Source organism: Carassius gibelio, chromosome B2, assembly GCF_023724105.1.
Source record: "Carassius gibelio isolate Cgi1373 ecotype wild population from Czech Republic chromosome B2, carGib1.2-hapl.c, whole genome shotgun sequence".
Lineage (NCBI taxonomy): Eukaryota > Metazoa > Chordata > Actinopteri > Cypriniformes > Cyprinidae > Carassius > Carassius gibelio.
Window position 1 is genome coordinate 8,455,385 of NC_068397.1, and position 16,900 is coordinate 8,472,284.

Genomic DNA, 16,900 nt, shown 5'->3' on the forward strand with positions numbered 1-16,900 from the left:
CAACCTATGGTCCAGGGCTAACTATGGGGCCTAAGCTAATTTCCAAGGGAGCCGCAGGATAACTTAAATATGCAAGTTAATAAGTTGATATTAATATATTTAAATAATCTAATTTAATATTCTAATAATAAGAAAATATTCTTCCATATTTTTATTTTCTCATATTGTCTTTTTATTTTACCTTAATTTTTATTGAAGAACATGATTACTGCAGAAATAACCGAAATATCCGCATACAGTGTGGCCTCATATGGGGGGATGGATTGGGTGCTGTTAGAGGGTCTCTAAAGAGATGCGGTGGTGACTTACAATAAGCCTGGGCCATAACAGTATTGCAAGGGTGTGTCTGAGATGGACTGATGGAATGAAAAGGTGCCAGTTTAAGTGTGAGCAGTAAAGGTTATGAGAAGTGGCAGGTGTTATTTCTCATCTGGGTTTTTTTGTTTTTGTCTGCTACTTGTGGCTTAGGTTCTGATCAGGACTGAGGGGGAGCTGTGGGATCATAAATCTAAAAGCAGAAAAGAGCACAACAGAAGCAGGACGAGTGCTTGTAAATGTTCACAAATACATAACTACTCAAAGCAAATTCATAGTCTCTGGACACAGCCACCCTGCTGCCTTTCACTCAGCACACAGAAAGTGTGTTTCACCTTGAATGTTTCTTAATTACTGTAACATGTCTATAACTTTAAGAACTACCGCAAAGTTAAAGAAAACGAAAGCATTAGATAAAAATGAGAAAACTGATTTTTGAAATTTGTAAATCAATGCAAATAATCAAGATCTGCGATTATACCGATTAGATATGAATTGCGGTCATATGTACATCAATTTTTTTCTCCCCCGTTTTATTTACTCACACATATACTGTGCAAAAACTTTCAAATGAACAACAAACAACATTTCAGTCTTTTTCAGATATCAGAAGAGCTGGAATATAGCGCTTCGGTAATATGGACAATTTTTTCTTCTTCATTTTGTAGCTCGACAACCTGAGAATCAAGTTCTAAGTCATTCATACAGGTTTGCAATGACATTAAGGTGAGTAAATGCTATCAACTTAAAGTATACATTTTAAAGAAGCTCATCTAAAACCATTAAATACATGTCCTATATCTCATGTATAACTCTAATAAACGTTATGTCTTGGAAAGAAGTGAGGGCAGCAATACATGTCTTTTTATCCACTATGCCAGTCGTTCATATTGATCGATGTCCATTCAGCAATACAACAGATTAGCCTATCATTCTACTGATAGAATTACTTTTTTTTTATCCTGACTTAACAGTATAATTAAGACAAAATTATTCCTTTTGATTGCATGTGGTAAAGTAAAACAACAAAAATATTGACCATACAAAAGCAATTCTGATGGCTGCCTGTTTGTATTCTTGAAATAATCCAAAGAGGGGACACCATTCTAAAACCAGGGTGTGTTTGTGTGTTGTGTGTGTAAAAAGTGAGGAAAACACAGTTATAACAAACTGAATGGTAGAATTTGGACACTGAGGTGATCGACAACACAGCAAATGTTAAAAAATGTGAACCGATCAGGAAGTCTAGATTCCAAGACCAGGCCCTACCTTCATTGGGGAGATGTGTGCATGTGCCACATAACCGTGGACGTTTTCAATCTGGGAGAGGTTCTTCTCAGCCACCTGAACCAGCTCTGGCCCAGGAGCCTCATCAGTGATCTGTGGCGAGCTCTGCTCCTGTGGAGATCCTGTGTCTTCATCATGGTGTCTGTACTTCTGCAGAGAACAACAGAGACCAGTTAGACAAGATGAGATGAATACCATGTTGTAAGGAGATCTGAGACATTTTGAGGCTTTAGTTTCCCTTTGACACCTGCTTGGTTTGTACTCATGGTTTGTGATTGGTTTGAACTGCACTCACAAAATCCCTATATTCCAAAACACAATAAGAATCCTACAGAGACAGAATTTTAAGCCACACGCCAGATGTGAAAGTTGTTCCAAAATGTAGTTTACTTAAGTTTTGGAAGTAACAGAACTAAAATATCTGAGACATGTAGCCTATAGACAGTCATAAACATGAAATCTGGAAGACGTTAAAGACTGGAGGTTTATGTTTTAGTTAATTGTAGTAACCAGTAGTCAGTGCAAAAGGATGGAAAAGGAATTTGGCTTTGGGGATGGCAGATACTTTAATACTGAAATTTATGGAAAGCTTTGACTGAAAGAAGAGATGAATTGAAATGTTTGGTTGAAAAACTGTAAGATAATCAACAATCTCATGTTCAGCTGATACAAATACTTATGACCTTACCCTGTTAACCTGGATATGATCTGAAAGTAAACATACTAAAAACATAATAAGATTTAAGAACTGCAGTGAAGGAGAGACTTTGAGGATAATAAGGACTTGTATTCAGAAAACCTAAGATACCCAGGACAACTTAGACCCAATAATGAGCCTAATATAAAGTTGTATAGACTCTTTAGAGCCTGAAACATTCTGTTGCTGTATGATTTCTAAACATGGGAAAAATAAGCATCAGTATTTTTCAAAGGTGTTCCAAAAAGGTCACTTAATATTAAGCATTACCACTGTGTCTGGATAGAATGGTTTGGGGAAAAATAAAATCATCCAGTTCTAAAGGAATAAAATAAATACAAGTAAATAATTTATACTCCCTCATTTTTTAACTTTACACAATATATACATTTTGAAGTGTCATATATGTTGTAATCAACTAGCCTATACTTATCCACATTTTTATTCTAGAAACACAGAAAACTCTCAAATCATACCCTTGTACTACAGTAGTGCTTTCACATGACAATGAATGGGTTTCCCTTCCTCTAAAATAAACATGCTTACACAGAAAGGTAGCTAATGAGCAGTTTCCACAGAGGCAGAGAATGGCCACAGTTGCTATGGCAACAGCTTTATCAGATACAGTCTACTTCTCGCTATAGGTAAGATGGTGATTCAAGCAGCCTTATTTAAAGCTAAAACAAGGGTCAATTGTACCGGCTACCCACTTAGATTTATGCATTTACATGAAAAAAAAAAGGTAATTAGGAGTTGACACTGAAACGTGTTTGGTTTTTTTCCCATTAAACATGTATAGGAGAAAACTTTATATATCATCCACAATATTTTGCAAAATGTAACAATGGGCTTTGAGGTCATCCTAGATAACAATCTTAACTCTCATTCTAAATAATCATCACATTTGCTTATTAAAAATCATCTGTCCATCAGACAGTTATCATTCAATTTCCTCTGCTTTCACTTATCTGTGCAAAATGTGCACATACATTACTTCCTCCCTTATGATCAAAGACTCAAAGAATCCCAAATAAATACATTATGTCAAGAAATGAAATATGTTGTCCATTTATTAGAGATTTTAACAAATTATCCTGAGAGAGTATCCAGATAAACACAATGTATAACAACAGATTTTCAAACCAGAGCTCAGGGATCACAAGAGGGCGCTGTGGTTTTCATATTTTTTGGGGGGATATTGTAAACCCTTAAATTTGGAATTGTATTTATTTAACATATTTATGGAACATTATTTTACATCTTTATGTTATCATGAGTATACATTATTTATATGCAGAAAATACATAGCTGTAAAATGAATCATTTTAATGAATATAATTAATGTTTGAATGCTTCGTCACAAATCAAATGTCCCCCAAAATTAGGGGTGTGCCGTGCCGGTTCAACTTTTTCACGCTTCAGTTTGGTTCATGGTTTTAGAGTCAAGGTTTCGGTACAGTTCGGTATGTGCTATGTTTTATGGAAAAACTATAATTAAAAAAAAAAAGAAATATTCTATCCAACTACAAGCAACAGCACAAATAAATACAAGAGTAAAGATACAAAAAATAAACAGTGATTCTCAGGTTGTTGTTGTTGTTGTTTTTTTAAGGTAGGTCTAGCATTACTTTTTAGGTACAGAAATTGAATAAAGTAATCAAATGTAAAACAGCATTGCATATTGGACTGTATAAATTAAAGATTATTCTTTATTAAAGTAACAAAATCTTTTCAATCAAGAGTAGTGAGTGATTACTTTTTTGTTGCTGTTCGACTGATATAAAAAATGTCACTTTAAGAGAATGCACTAATCCGGCTACGTCTGCTATAGGATACTTACCAAGATGGGCATTTTGACATAATTTTTGTGTGAATGTGTCCATTTACACAAAATACTTCATTAGTACGCATTCTGAGGCGTGGGTTTGCGCGCTTCGGATGAGTGCAGGAACAAATCTTCTCACTGCTCATGCAAGCTTGCGTCCTTTGGCTCTTAAATGTTTAAACTGACAAAGCTTAAATTATTTTAGGTTAAACACATATTAAAGATCCCGTTCTTCGTGATCCCATGTTTTAAACTTTTGTTAGTGTGTAATGTTGTTGTTAGAGTATAAATAATATCTGTAAAATTCTAAAGCTCGAAGTTCAATGCCGAGCGAGATATTTTATTTAACAGAATTTGCCTATAAAAAAAATCTCAGATTTTTTCACACCAAACCCGATTTTCGATTGTAATCGATTTTTTTCTATTTAAAAACAAACTACAACCGACAAAGAAATTGATCAAAACAAATGTACTCTTTATTTTGTTCTGATTTTCGCTTATGCAGTTTAATCTAAATTTCCCCTTTGTACATAAGTGTAACAGGAAACAAGCCTCAAAACATGCTTGTAAACGAGATGGCAGGCACTGTCTGACACTAAAAAAGCAAACCAATTCCAAACAACGGATGAAACGGTGCCTTTCTTAGGAACGAGCTCTGCACTGTTAACTGCAATGTTGTCTGTGTGCGGCTGTAAGGAATGCGGGGGGAGGGCGAGCCCAACTACGGAAGCCTTAATTAAGCCTGGTTCACACCGGACGCCGAAGTGGCGTGTAACGGAAAATCACGCGCGGTCCGGCGCCTGCCTGTTCACACCAGACGCGTATTCTCCGCGGCGGTTGACAAGCGCTTCTGCTCAGACACCCATCCCCCCGGAATTGATGCGGATTGCTCGCGACTCGCGCAAAAAATAGACCAGACGCCGAAACTGGCGCTTCACGGCGCGGGCCGGCCGCGGAACGACACCATAGGTTAACATGTGAATCAGGCTTATTAACCCTTAGGGGACTAAGCCCTTTTTGGTCCGTTTTCTCTATTTTTACATTTGGGCTTATAAACCATATGTAATGAGGATGGACCACCATGTATTTGGTATCAATGGATTCAGAAGACCCTAAGCTACCATAAGCATGCATGCTATATGTCTATAAAGGAAGTATGAGTGAAAAATTGTACAATAAACTAGATAATTTCAAAGACGAAAATGAGATTTTTGTCATTTATTACTGAAAATCCTACCTCACACAACAATAGTTAAAAGTTTTTGACCCAAAAATCTATTTTTCAAACTCTTTGCTTGACAGCAATGGGTTAATGTTCAATCAAATGTGTAAAGAACAATTAAATAATTAACTTTATTTACAAACAGTCCTAGGCGTTTTTTTTATTTTTGGAACTAAGCCCTTTTTGGTCTGTTTTCTCTATTTTTATATTTGGGCTTATAAATCATATGTAAAGGAGATGGAACACCCTGTGTTTGGTATCTATGGATTCAGAAGACCCTAAGCTACCATAAGCATGCATCCAATATGTTTATATAAAGGAAGTATGAGTGAAAAATTTTACAATAAACTAGAGAATTTCAAAAACGAAAATTAGATTTTTGTCATTTATTACTGAAAAACACACAATATAGAACAGTTTTTGAACAAAGAAAATATATTTTTTCAAACTCTTTGCTTGACAGAAATGTGTTATTGTTTAATCAAATGTGTAAAGAACAATTAAATAATTAACTTTTTTTAAAAACAGTCCTAGGCATGCCAGTGAGCAAAGAAAGGCCTCTCCAGGCCTTTCCAGTAATTGTTCCAGAGATTGTTCTGCCGTAAATCTTTTACTGCTTGCCATTTTGATAAAACAATTCTGTAATAATGCTGTATCTCTCTCGAATTTATCTCTTTGTGCTCGCTAACACTGCGATCGCTTTCTGCTTTCTCCACGTGATGCTGATTCTCCGATCGCTCGAATTTAGCTCTTTGTGCTCGCTAATACTCCGATCGCTCTCTGGAACACTCCGATCGCTTTCTGCTTTCTCCACCCTGATGCTGATTCTCTGAACGCTTATTGATTACATGTCTTTTACTATAGTCCAGCCAGCTTTTACAAGGCTACAGCAGAGCTACACAGTCCTCTGAAAGGCTAGAAGACATAACCTTCCTCTGATTGGGTTAGAAAAAGACTCCTCCCAGCGGCAATTTTTCCATTGGCTGTTGCGTGTTGAATCTGCCTAACACAATCGTTTTCATTGGCCTGTTTACGCAGTGGTATTGCGCAATAAGGGAAGTGTTTAATATACAAACTGAACACCGCTGTTTTCAGCGGAATCTGAGGAAGACGGCAAAAAAAAACGCATCTCTCTAGCATTAATAGTTTTTGAGATAACTACACATTTGTAAAAGTATGCCATTTTGGGCGGTACCGCCCAATCCGTCCCCAGAGGGTTAAGGGGAGAGCCGGTGGTGGAAGTTAAAGAGAAAACCGATTTTCATTAAAAACAAATCGCCCTTAACGTCAAATTCGAGTTAATCTATAAAATCTAATTATCGCCCAGCCCTAGTTTGTGTTTGTCGCCATGTCGTCGAAACGCTGTTATTTTCATCTCAGAGTCCAATCACCTTTGTTTGGCCTTCCCAGGGACGCTGTACTTGGAGATTAATGGCTACAATTTATGTTTAATTCGGTTCCCGAAAATTATAGTCCACATGTAAAACTATGTGCAGCACATTTTGCTGAGGACAGCCTGCTTAGGACAGCTTCTTCAATCTCAATCAGTTTAATGCCGGATTTGCACAAAGATTATTCTTGAAAGATGGAGCAGTTCACTCTTTGTCTGGAGAAGGCGTTGTTTATGGACCACAACCGGTAAATGCTGCGTTTAACAGTGTATGTAACTTATTACACAAAGGGCGACGCTGTTTAGCTTTGTTAACTAAATGTTAGAGCTGTGCAAAAAAAAAGAATCTCGTCAGTAAAAACACTCCTGTGATTATAAGTACAGTACATCTCCAACACATGCTCCTTCCCACTTGCTTGTCAAAACTAGTCCAATCGTGTTTCCAGGAGGGCAGCCTGCGCTCAGCTGCTGTCGAATCACAACACAGGAACCGCTGCCTCAATCAGAACTCGTTACGTATTTCTGAAGGAGGGACTTTATAGAACAAGGAAGTCATCAGCCCGTTTTATGACAGTGAAAACCGCGGTATACAGATAGGTGAATTGTGTGAAAAATACTGTTTTTTTACACGCGAAACATGAACATGTTATATTGCACACGGTAAACACAATAAAAGCTTCAAAAAAGTGTGAAAAAGGGTACCTTTAATATGTGCTGCTCAGGTCTCAACTGTGCATGCGTGTGCTATCAGCACCCGGGTGATGACAGAATAAACGACTGCTCATATTCCAGCATACGGCATTCGCATTGAACAAGAGTGGATGGTTTGTCCAAGTTATTTATTATTTGATATTAAATAATAATTTCTGCCATAATTATTCTACTTCTCATTTTACAGAAATAGTGTTTAAAGAATAATGTTAAAGTAAACAAAATATTGGTAATTCTTACCTTACGCTCATAGTTTTAAATAGAATACATAGCATCCGGTTGGTCTGTCGCATACGGTCTAGCCACAGAAGTTTATAAATTTTAACGCATCCAAAGTTCAAATCAGATCCGAACTATACATATACTCATATGATCGGAACTCCATAAAGCTCCTGCACTACTATCCATTCGAAATTAATGACTTCCAGTCTGTCGCTTGTCATTCAAAAATAGTGGAGATAGTGGAAAGACGGCTTCAGAGATGTTGCTTACACGTGAGGCTGTAGTGTGAATGTGTCCCAGCCCCCTTAGATGGTAGGCTACATTTACACTGGTGCGTTTTTATTTTAAAAGGGTTAAATTATGCTCTTTCACTTTTTTAACTTTAGTTAGCCTGTTATGTTGCTGCTTGAGCATAAAACAGATCTGCAAAGTTACAAAGCTCAAAGTCCAATTCAAAAGGAGATATTTTATTTAACAGAAATACATTTTCAAAAACTACAACAAACGACCCGTTTGGACTACAACGCATATTTTCCGGGATTTGTGATATCACAAAGATCGACGAATGGGAAGAGACCTGGTTGAGCTGCACTAGAGAAGGCAAGAGTGTCATCACTATGTCGAGGACACGCTAGCTTTCCAAAGACAGACAAGCTTAGAGTGGTTACAATCATCCAGGTTTAAATCGCTCAAATTGATTTGATTTTGACGCAATATTTAAACTGAAGCTCGCAGCAGGCGGCTATGATAAGGGGCATGATATGATGGGAGCTGCACAGAGTTCTGATCATATGCAGATGTCCGCTCATAATACATGACCGAAAGTGTGTGTTGCATGACCATTCATGCACAATGTAGCATCATGCTACATAAGACGATAAATAATTTACTCAAAACTTACTTTAAACCACCATTGAGTGTTTGTAATAACTTCAGATTGCCATCTAATGTGTGTTTTGGCCATGTAATGTTGTGGAAATTAAATGTTATTACCTCCGAGTCAGACCAGCAATCATGGTAGAGAGAACACAGGCAGACAACACTGTTATCTGCTAATGCTCATCAGTAAATCAGTGGAAATAAATAGAAATCCTGATTCTGTCTGAGCTATGCATTTTAAGATGTTTTTGAGTCTGTATAAACATCATCAAGCTGAATGTTTTGATAATGTAATCTTGTTAAAATTGATTTTTATAACAATGGTATCGAAAAAAAGGATTGTTCATAAACTGGTATCGACAACTTTTGAATGATACACAGCCCTACCAAAGACGTAGCTCTTTCTTTGTGCATCTGGCCACAAGTCTTTCCCTTACAATACTACCATGTTACGTAATTTTCCTTCAACATCCATAAAAGGAAATATCAGCAAGACCTGCATGAAGAATTGCTATCATTAAGACTGATTTGTAGGTGTTCAATGTGTAGAGCATGTGGGCAGAAGCACGTGATAGAAGAGGAGAGCTCACAGTCTTCCCTGATGAGAGCATGAGGAGGAGGATCTCCTGGCAACCACAACCACTCACTATTGAGTCATGGCCCTCTGTGGCTGAGGTAAGCAGCTCACTATTCAATCTGGAGCTTTCCTGGGATACACCGGATACTTCACCTCTGCAAACTGGGATCCAATCTGACTTCAGTCTTTGACTCTAGTTTCCACCTCTGCACATTTTGCCAATATTCACAGCTTTAAATAAGAACACACTGCCATAACCTGGTTTACATGGCAAATTGTCTGCATTACCCACAGGTTTAAATTTCATGTGAAAAAATGTCAAAGAAGTGTTGTATCCTTCATTAACGTGGCACAAACACAGCGAGACACGTTATGCGCTGATGTTGTGCAAATCCTAACCTTAAGTATGAGCATTAGTAATAGTGAAGCTAGCAAAAACTTCTAAGTAGAACTGAATTGAAAAAAAACAACAAACATATATTTCTGTTTTAGAAAGAAAAAACAACAACAGTAAAAGAGGTTTTAAAACAAAAGAAAATGGAAAATCTGTTCTATTTGGATGTGACAAGATTATTTGAGAACGTCAGGTAAATTTATGTGGCACAAACACTCAGTGATTCAGGCACTCTATATGTTATTAATCATACAGTCTGATCATGGACTATTCACAGGGGGATGTATGACAATTGTAATTATATACATAATGTAAAAAAAAATACAAAAATAATAAATATGTAAAATATAAAAATACTTTCTATACATTTTTATTGGGCATTTCAAATAGTTTATATTTCAATATTTTCATTAGAGTGCTAGTTAGTTAGTTCTGCTATTTGAGAACAAATGATTTTTAAGAAATGTTTTTAAGGTGTTAGAAATATGAATTCACAAAGACATATAGACAAATAACTAAAGGATCTTTAGTTTCTTTCGGCTTACAACACTTATCAGTTTGCAATCTCTGAAGAGAGTTAGCAGGTAGTATTAGAACAAGTTTACATGTGCTTCAGAGATATTTTCAAAATTTTACTGTCAACATTCCACTCACTAGAACATAAGCTCATCCGAAAAAGTTTTAGAATGAAAATAATCCAGTAGACAGACTCTTCTTTTCTCCTTAATAATATAGGACAGCACTCAGGGTCAATGCTAGAACAATAAGGGGGCAAATTTGATCCATCTAAATCTGCATTATGTAAAATATCCTGTGAAGGTCTACTGTCATATTCTACTGATAAAAAATAAATACCACTATAAACACGCATAACCAGGAGCTACAACCAAATATGTATAATTTCTTGTAACAATTACACAATGCATTTTAGTTCTACATTTGTCTTAATGCATTAACCGGAAGGATAAATGTTGTCCTGCTGTTATTACATAGTGACCGTATGGCAATGTTGTAAAGCGATGCCTGTAACTAAATCCTCACAAGTTGTTGGCTCCAGTTCTTTAGGAGAATCACAGGAAATGGTTCTAACAACAAAATCTGCGGAGATGTGACATGGCACTTGGGCAGTCATCCCATCTGTGTGATCAGATGCTAAAACTGTCACTAAAACTGTCATCAATCTGACAGTCCAGATAGCAGCAAAAGCTCCTCTCCTCAGTCACCATTCTTTCATATGTTGCCCTTCATGTCATCAAGAAAATACAGAGAAATAACTAGTATCAATCATTCTAGTCCAATTTGAGTTTTGTCTAATGTGCCAGCCTCTCTCTATCGAAGTCCTTAGATCGCAAGGAGAATTTGCAAGCAGTAGACCAGAGAAATTGGACTCTACAGAACACAGAGATAGTGATAATTTTGCATTATTGACAAACTGTTTTCCTAATGAATGTTGTTCAGTTGCTTTGACGCAATGTATTTTGTTTAAAGTGCTATATAAATAAAGGTGACTTGATAAGTGTATGTGTATCTCTAGTTTAACTGCGAGTGTGAGGTATTGTAACCCTGACAAATTTTGATATATAGCTTGACTTGCCATTATTACATCAATGGATCATGACAGAAATTGAGAGCAAAAGCGACAAGAAACCTACCAAAGCCATCATAACCTTCCATGTTTTCTTAAGAAACTGCATTCAGCCAGTGTGTTCTAGAACAAAAGAAGGTTGACTAAGAAATTAGTATTTACAAGAGCAGCAGTCCAACAGCCAGCATAGGCTTCCTCATACATCACACTGCTGTTTTCCCTCCAGTTTAATCAAAGAAAATTCTTAGGTTAAGACAGTCATTGCTTAAAGATGACCTAAAAACAACTTTTCCATGTTTAAGCCAATATAATATTTACAAGCGCTTAAATCCTTCTTTTACTCATCTATGGAAGCTAAGCATGTCAGTTACATTTACGTTTACATTTATGCATTTAGCATACGCTTTTATTCAAAGGTTACAGTGCATTCAAGCTATACCTTTTTTTCTTTTTTTTACCAGTACATGTGTTTCCTGGGAATTGAACCATTTTAGCTGCTAAAACACTTCTTTCAAAATAAATTTCTTTCAGCTTTCAAAACTGGCTAAAGTTCACAATGTTCTTGCAGTACTTATAGATCCTCTTCTGACTATTATTAATTTGTTATTGTCATTAGGATATGTGCCCAAAACATTCAAACTGGTTGTTATTAAGCATCTCATCAAAAAAACACAACTAGACCCCAAAGAACTAGTTAATTATAGACCGATCTCGAAAAAATTGTATCTGTGAGGATTTCCAGTCAGGATTTAGACTGTATCATAGTATTGAGTTATTGTATTGGAGGTACAAATGACCTGCTCGTGGTTGTACCTATATATTAGTCCTATTGGATCTTAGTGCTGCGTTTGACACTACTGACTACAACATTCTCTTGAATAAACTTCCACTTCCATTAATGGAAGTGTATTAGAATGGTTAAAATCGTACTTATCTGACCGCCATCAATTCGTTGCAGTGAATGAAGAGGTATCATATCTATCACAAGTACAGTATGGAGTACCTCAAGGCTCAGTACTAGGGCCATTACTTTCTATGATTTCTATATTACCCTTGGGAGATATCAACATTGAAGCACAACGTTAGCTTTCACTGTTATGCTGATGATACTCAGTTCTATATTTTTTCGCCACCCAGAGAAACATACAAATTTGAAAAATGAATGGAATGCATAGTCGATTCCTATAAAACACCTATAAAATTGGTATGCAGATCTTGTCTCCTAGACGGCCTCCGGGACAAGACCACAGGAAAAAGATGATACGTCTCCACAATATGACTTTGCTGCAGCCTGATATTGAACTGCTGGTTTTGTCTAGCCAGAGGACAACTGGCCCCCCAATTGAGCCTGGTTTCTCCCAAGGTTTTTTCTCCATGCTGTCACCAATTGAGTTTTGGTTTCTTGTGGCTATCGCCTCTGGCTTGCTTAGTTGGGGACACTTAATTTCCAGCAATATCGTCGACTTGATTGGACAGATGCAATTATACTGAAATGAGAGGGATGATGACATCACTGAATTCAATGATGAACTGCCTTTTTGCATTACTGACACACTGTTTTCCTATTTAATGCTGTTTAGTTGTTTTGATGATGTGTATTGTTAAAAGCACTATTTAAATAAAGGTGACTTGACTTCTTCAGATTATCAACATTTTTAACAATTAACAATGAATTCCAATTGAATGTCAATCCTGAACAGAGCAGATGACATGTAATCCTATGGGCTTTGCAACAAGGATTTGAGAAGTTAATGCCATGATGGCATTGATGCCATTCGGCACCCATACAGACAGTAATCATGCCAAAGGCCAAAGGACAATGTGGTTAAACTACTCCCAAGACTTTTTGAGTGACTACATAATAATTTAAATTAATTATCCCTCCAAAGGTTTGATGTAAAAAAAACAACAACAAAAAAAAATTGAGACAGATTAATTGAAACCAATTCACCACAATCAGCTGTTCTGAAGCATGTACAAAAAAAATAGTTCAACCTACAATTTCACAATCAGCATAAAAATAAATTTCCACACATAAGATTCTGTAAGTGTTTGAAAAGTCGGATAATCCCAGAGCAAAAGCATTACTGTGACATGTTCTCATTAAGAACACGCAGGCTTTACCCTAAGCTAATACAATGAAATCTGTGCAATCTCCATCACTGTATAGAGCGTGATTACTGGTGAGCAGAGTGTTAACTACAGTAAGAGCAGAGATAAGCCAATGACTGGTTAAAGACGTTAAAGTTTCCACTGCAGGAACTTTACCCAGGAACTAGGGACTTTGGGATGGTACTCGGTGTGTTGCCACCGCTAGAACCAGGATCTAAATATAGTTCTGGGTAAAATATTGCCCCTCAGAAAGTCCTTGCTTGCGAGGTAGCACTTTCTCAAAGGTCCAGAACTTTCAGGGGGTGGGACTTGGGCACTAAACATGCTGATTGGTTGAGTTCACGCAGCATTGTGATTTCAATCCCCATTTATTCTGATAATTTTCAAAATACTACTGTTATTGTATGCCATGAAATGTAGTTTTAAAAGTATTTCAGGCGAGAATGTAGTTGTTTAAAACTCAAATCTGCAGTTTATTTATAAAGACAGCACCTATTTAAAAATGTGTATCACCAATTTTGGAGATGATCGGCTCCAGGATACTCTTTTTGAGTATCCCTACTCAAAAAAGGCAACTGATATAATATTTTATTTCATTGTAATGTAGGCTGTATACATACACATTTCCCTGAACTACCTATCTGCGGCTATTAATATGTTTAAATGAAAATGAAAGGAGGCAATGGTATTCTATATCATATTTAGTCTTATTATAAATACTTTAGACCGAGGTCTTGGGGGAAAATAGTTCCTGGGGAAAAAAGTTCCAGGTACAATTGTGCCGGAGAGACACCCCAGACATGTGTATCGACAGCCCTAATACCAGCAGACAAGAAGTTGTAAACATGCTAGAAGTTAACATAAAATACCTTCAGAAAGTTAATATGTCGTGAGTTGTGATATGGAACATTTTATCTAAAACTAGTTTAAACAAAATCTCACAATTGTTTTATAATTATTATGCATCCAGCTTTTATGATCTCTTGTTAATACAAACTAGTGAACACAAAGCCTATGTATACGATGTGTAAACACATGCATATAGAGCTGATGGATCACAGGGCCCGGGAGCATCCTGGGTCATGCCCTGATCCAACTTTGATTACTAGACTTGACTTTTCATATAAATAAAGGGAAGAGGTTGAAAAAATAATCTAAAAGTAACTAAAAAGTAAGGACCCAATGTTTGCACCTTCCCCTATACATTCATATGCATTCATATGTGTTTTATGGCAGCACTCATGTGAGAATATCCCTACTCAACTTCTCTTATCTCATCAAGTTGACTGCATGTGCCTTGAAGACTCCTCAGATTTTTTCTGGCAGCTCTACAGAAGGAAATTTTGGCAGCAACACCTGGAAGCAAATGCTGGACAGATTCTCACAGTCTGTCCTCTAGATCTGACATAAAGCAAACCAGAGAAACTGAGCAGAGAGCTCCACGACCCACCTTGCATCCAAACATGAGAGAGATGGTGCTGTTTGTACAGGCCACTTTGCAGTGGCACAGCATGGGCGAGAAACAGTTCAACTTCTTAATGCTGGGTGACATTTTCTCGCCACTATGGCAGCTGAGCCGCTCAGCCAGCGAAGAACCGGAGAACCGCCTCCGTGAGCGAAACTTGCTCCTGCCTCTCCGGCCACCTCCTGCTCCACCACCTCCCCCCGCACCTCCTCCTCCTCCTGCCCCTCCACTGCTGCTGCTGCTGCCCGCTCTCACCATCCACCCTCATTCCTCGTCTCACTCCATCACGCCAGGGAAGGGACAGCCAGTCTGCTTCCTTCATCCAGCGAATTTTCCACACGCCCCCCTCTCTGTCACCACAGCTTCAGAATTCCACTGTCTCTCAATGTTGTTCTTCTCCTGCTTCACTTGATTGAAAGAAGAATCAGTTTCTTCACCTTCCTAACGCTCTTCTACGCTCCGTCGCTCTCCTTCTTAAACAGCGACCTCTCAGCTGTCAGTCACGGTGGAGATGTTTACTCAGAGGCCTCGTTGGAGCCATGCTGCGTGAAAAGATAATGCAACCTTTTGGCTCTTTTGGTTAAATCTTCTCTACCACACAAGACACCAGACAACCGTCTCATTCCCAAAAGAGAGGTGAAGAACGGCACAGTGAGCACAACGCAGTGAGTTGTGAGGAGAACGAGGGAAGAGGAGGAGAGATGTGAGGGGAGGAAGGGAGGGGACAGTAAAGCTGTTGCAGCGCGTGGTGTTTGTCACATGGGCTTCGTCAGACAGGAGTAGGGATGAGTCTCTCTCTGTCTCATCCTCAGCGTGGGTGCTCTACGTCATCTGATAGATTGAGGAGAAGGAAAAAAGCCAAAGCGGTTACCAGTGAGAGGAACAGCAAATGAACATCCTAAGGGAGAACAGTCTTGCATGGAGGAGGAGGAGCATTAATGGACTGGCTTCCTGCACGTTTACATGGAGGGGAAAAAAAGTGCAGAGGGAGGGGGGGGGCTCAGAGACTGGCCAATAAGATGACAGAATGTCATTGGCAGCTGACTGGACAGTCTGGCTGTGACCTTCTGAGAACGGTGCCATTTCTGGATGGAATCCATACGGTGGAGAAAGTGGACCGTGACAGGGCCAGACAGAGAGCTACTTGAGCTTTACTGTAGTCTATTTTTTCCCATTTGATTAAGATGTCCGTTGAACATTCACACTGGACTAACCATTCAGGTCACTGGGCAATAAGAGGCAGTAACATGGGGGATGGTCTGCAATGACAAATATCTCTCCCATGACTTTGCTTCAGGAAAATTTAAATCAGCAGTCAAGCTAAAAGGGATGTAGCAAAATGCTGCCATACACACTAATCTAATCCTTAACGCTAATGAGATCCTGTTCGTACACAGCGTGCACATACATGTGCTATTTCCTGTCAGTGCTGCAATCCTAGAATAAAATCAAGGCAAAATAATATTGTAATAAGCAGCAGCACACTTTTTGTACAGTTCTTTTGACTTCCCTAAGATCTACGAGGTTCTTCTCTCATGCGTATCTACAAATTGTGCAGATGTCAAAGAGCTCCAAGCCAGTAGAACTACTAGCGTAAATTACCCCCATTTTATGTCATTTCGGCTGTCAGCATGCCTCATTGTCCAAGTGTGACTCAGATCTTGCCGTTTTTGTTATATATATGCATCACTCAACATGCAATACAACTAATGCTGGCAAACTCCGTTCAGGGTTACCGATCACCCAAATGCTTGTGTGCTATGACACACAGTCTGTCTCAGTTTGTTCTGTTTCTTCATGTTATTCCAGACAGACTGATGATGGTGAGATCAGATCTCTGTGTGGAGCACTGGCTGCTGTCAGACTCCTTGTGCAAACAAAAATCTCACTGGATTATTACATTTAATGGCAAAATTAATGTTTGGAAATGTAAACTGATATTTACTACTGACACACTAAGCAAAAGATAGAAATAAAACCATCTTTTTTTTTTAGCCTTTACGCCATCACATAATCCTTCAGAAATCATTCCAATATGTTGATTTACTATCAATTATGTTCTTTTTAGCTTTCTATTCATCTAATAATCCTAAAAAAATATTAAGCAGCAAAACTGTTTCCAGCACTGGTAATAAATAAATAAATTAGAATGAATTCTGAAAGATCATATGACTCTGAAAACTAAAATAACAGCTGATGAAAATTCTGATTTGCATCAC

The 16,900-nt window shown here is 37.9% G+C and overlaps 1 protein-coding gene across 18 annotated transcripts in view; it reads right to left on the minus strand.

The window, feature by feature from the left end:
• Positions 1-16,900, minus strand: part of dlg1b (discs large MAGUK scaffold protein 1b) — a 147,264-nt gene that overhangs the window by 68,316 nt on the left and 62,048 nt on the right. For 16 of the 18 annotated variants that reach the window (XM_052547421.1, XM_052547406.1, XM_052547412.1 and 13 more), the window contains one exon: positions 1,585-1,752. In XM_052547421.1, the coding sequence (XP_052403381.1) occupies positions 1,585-1,752 (168 nt within the window). Of the gene's footprint in view, positions 1-1,584; positions 1,753-14,666; positions 15,361-16,900 lie in introns of those variants that run through there. The other 2 variants (XM_052547414.1, XM_052547423.1) reach the window with 2 other exon arrangements.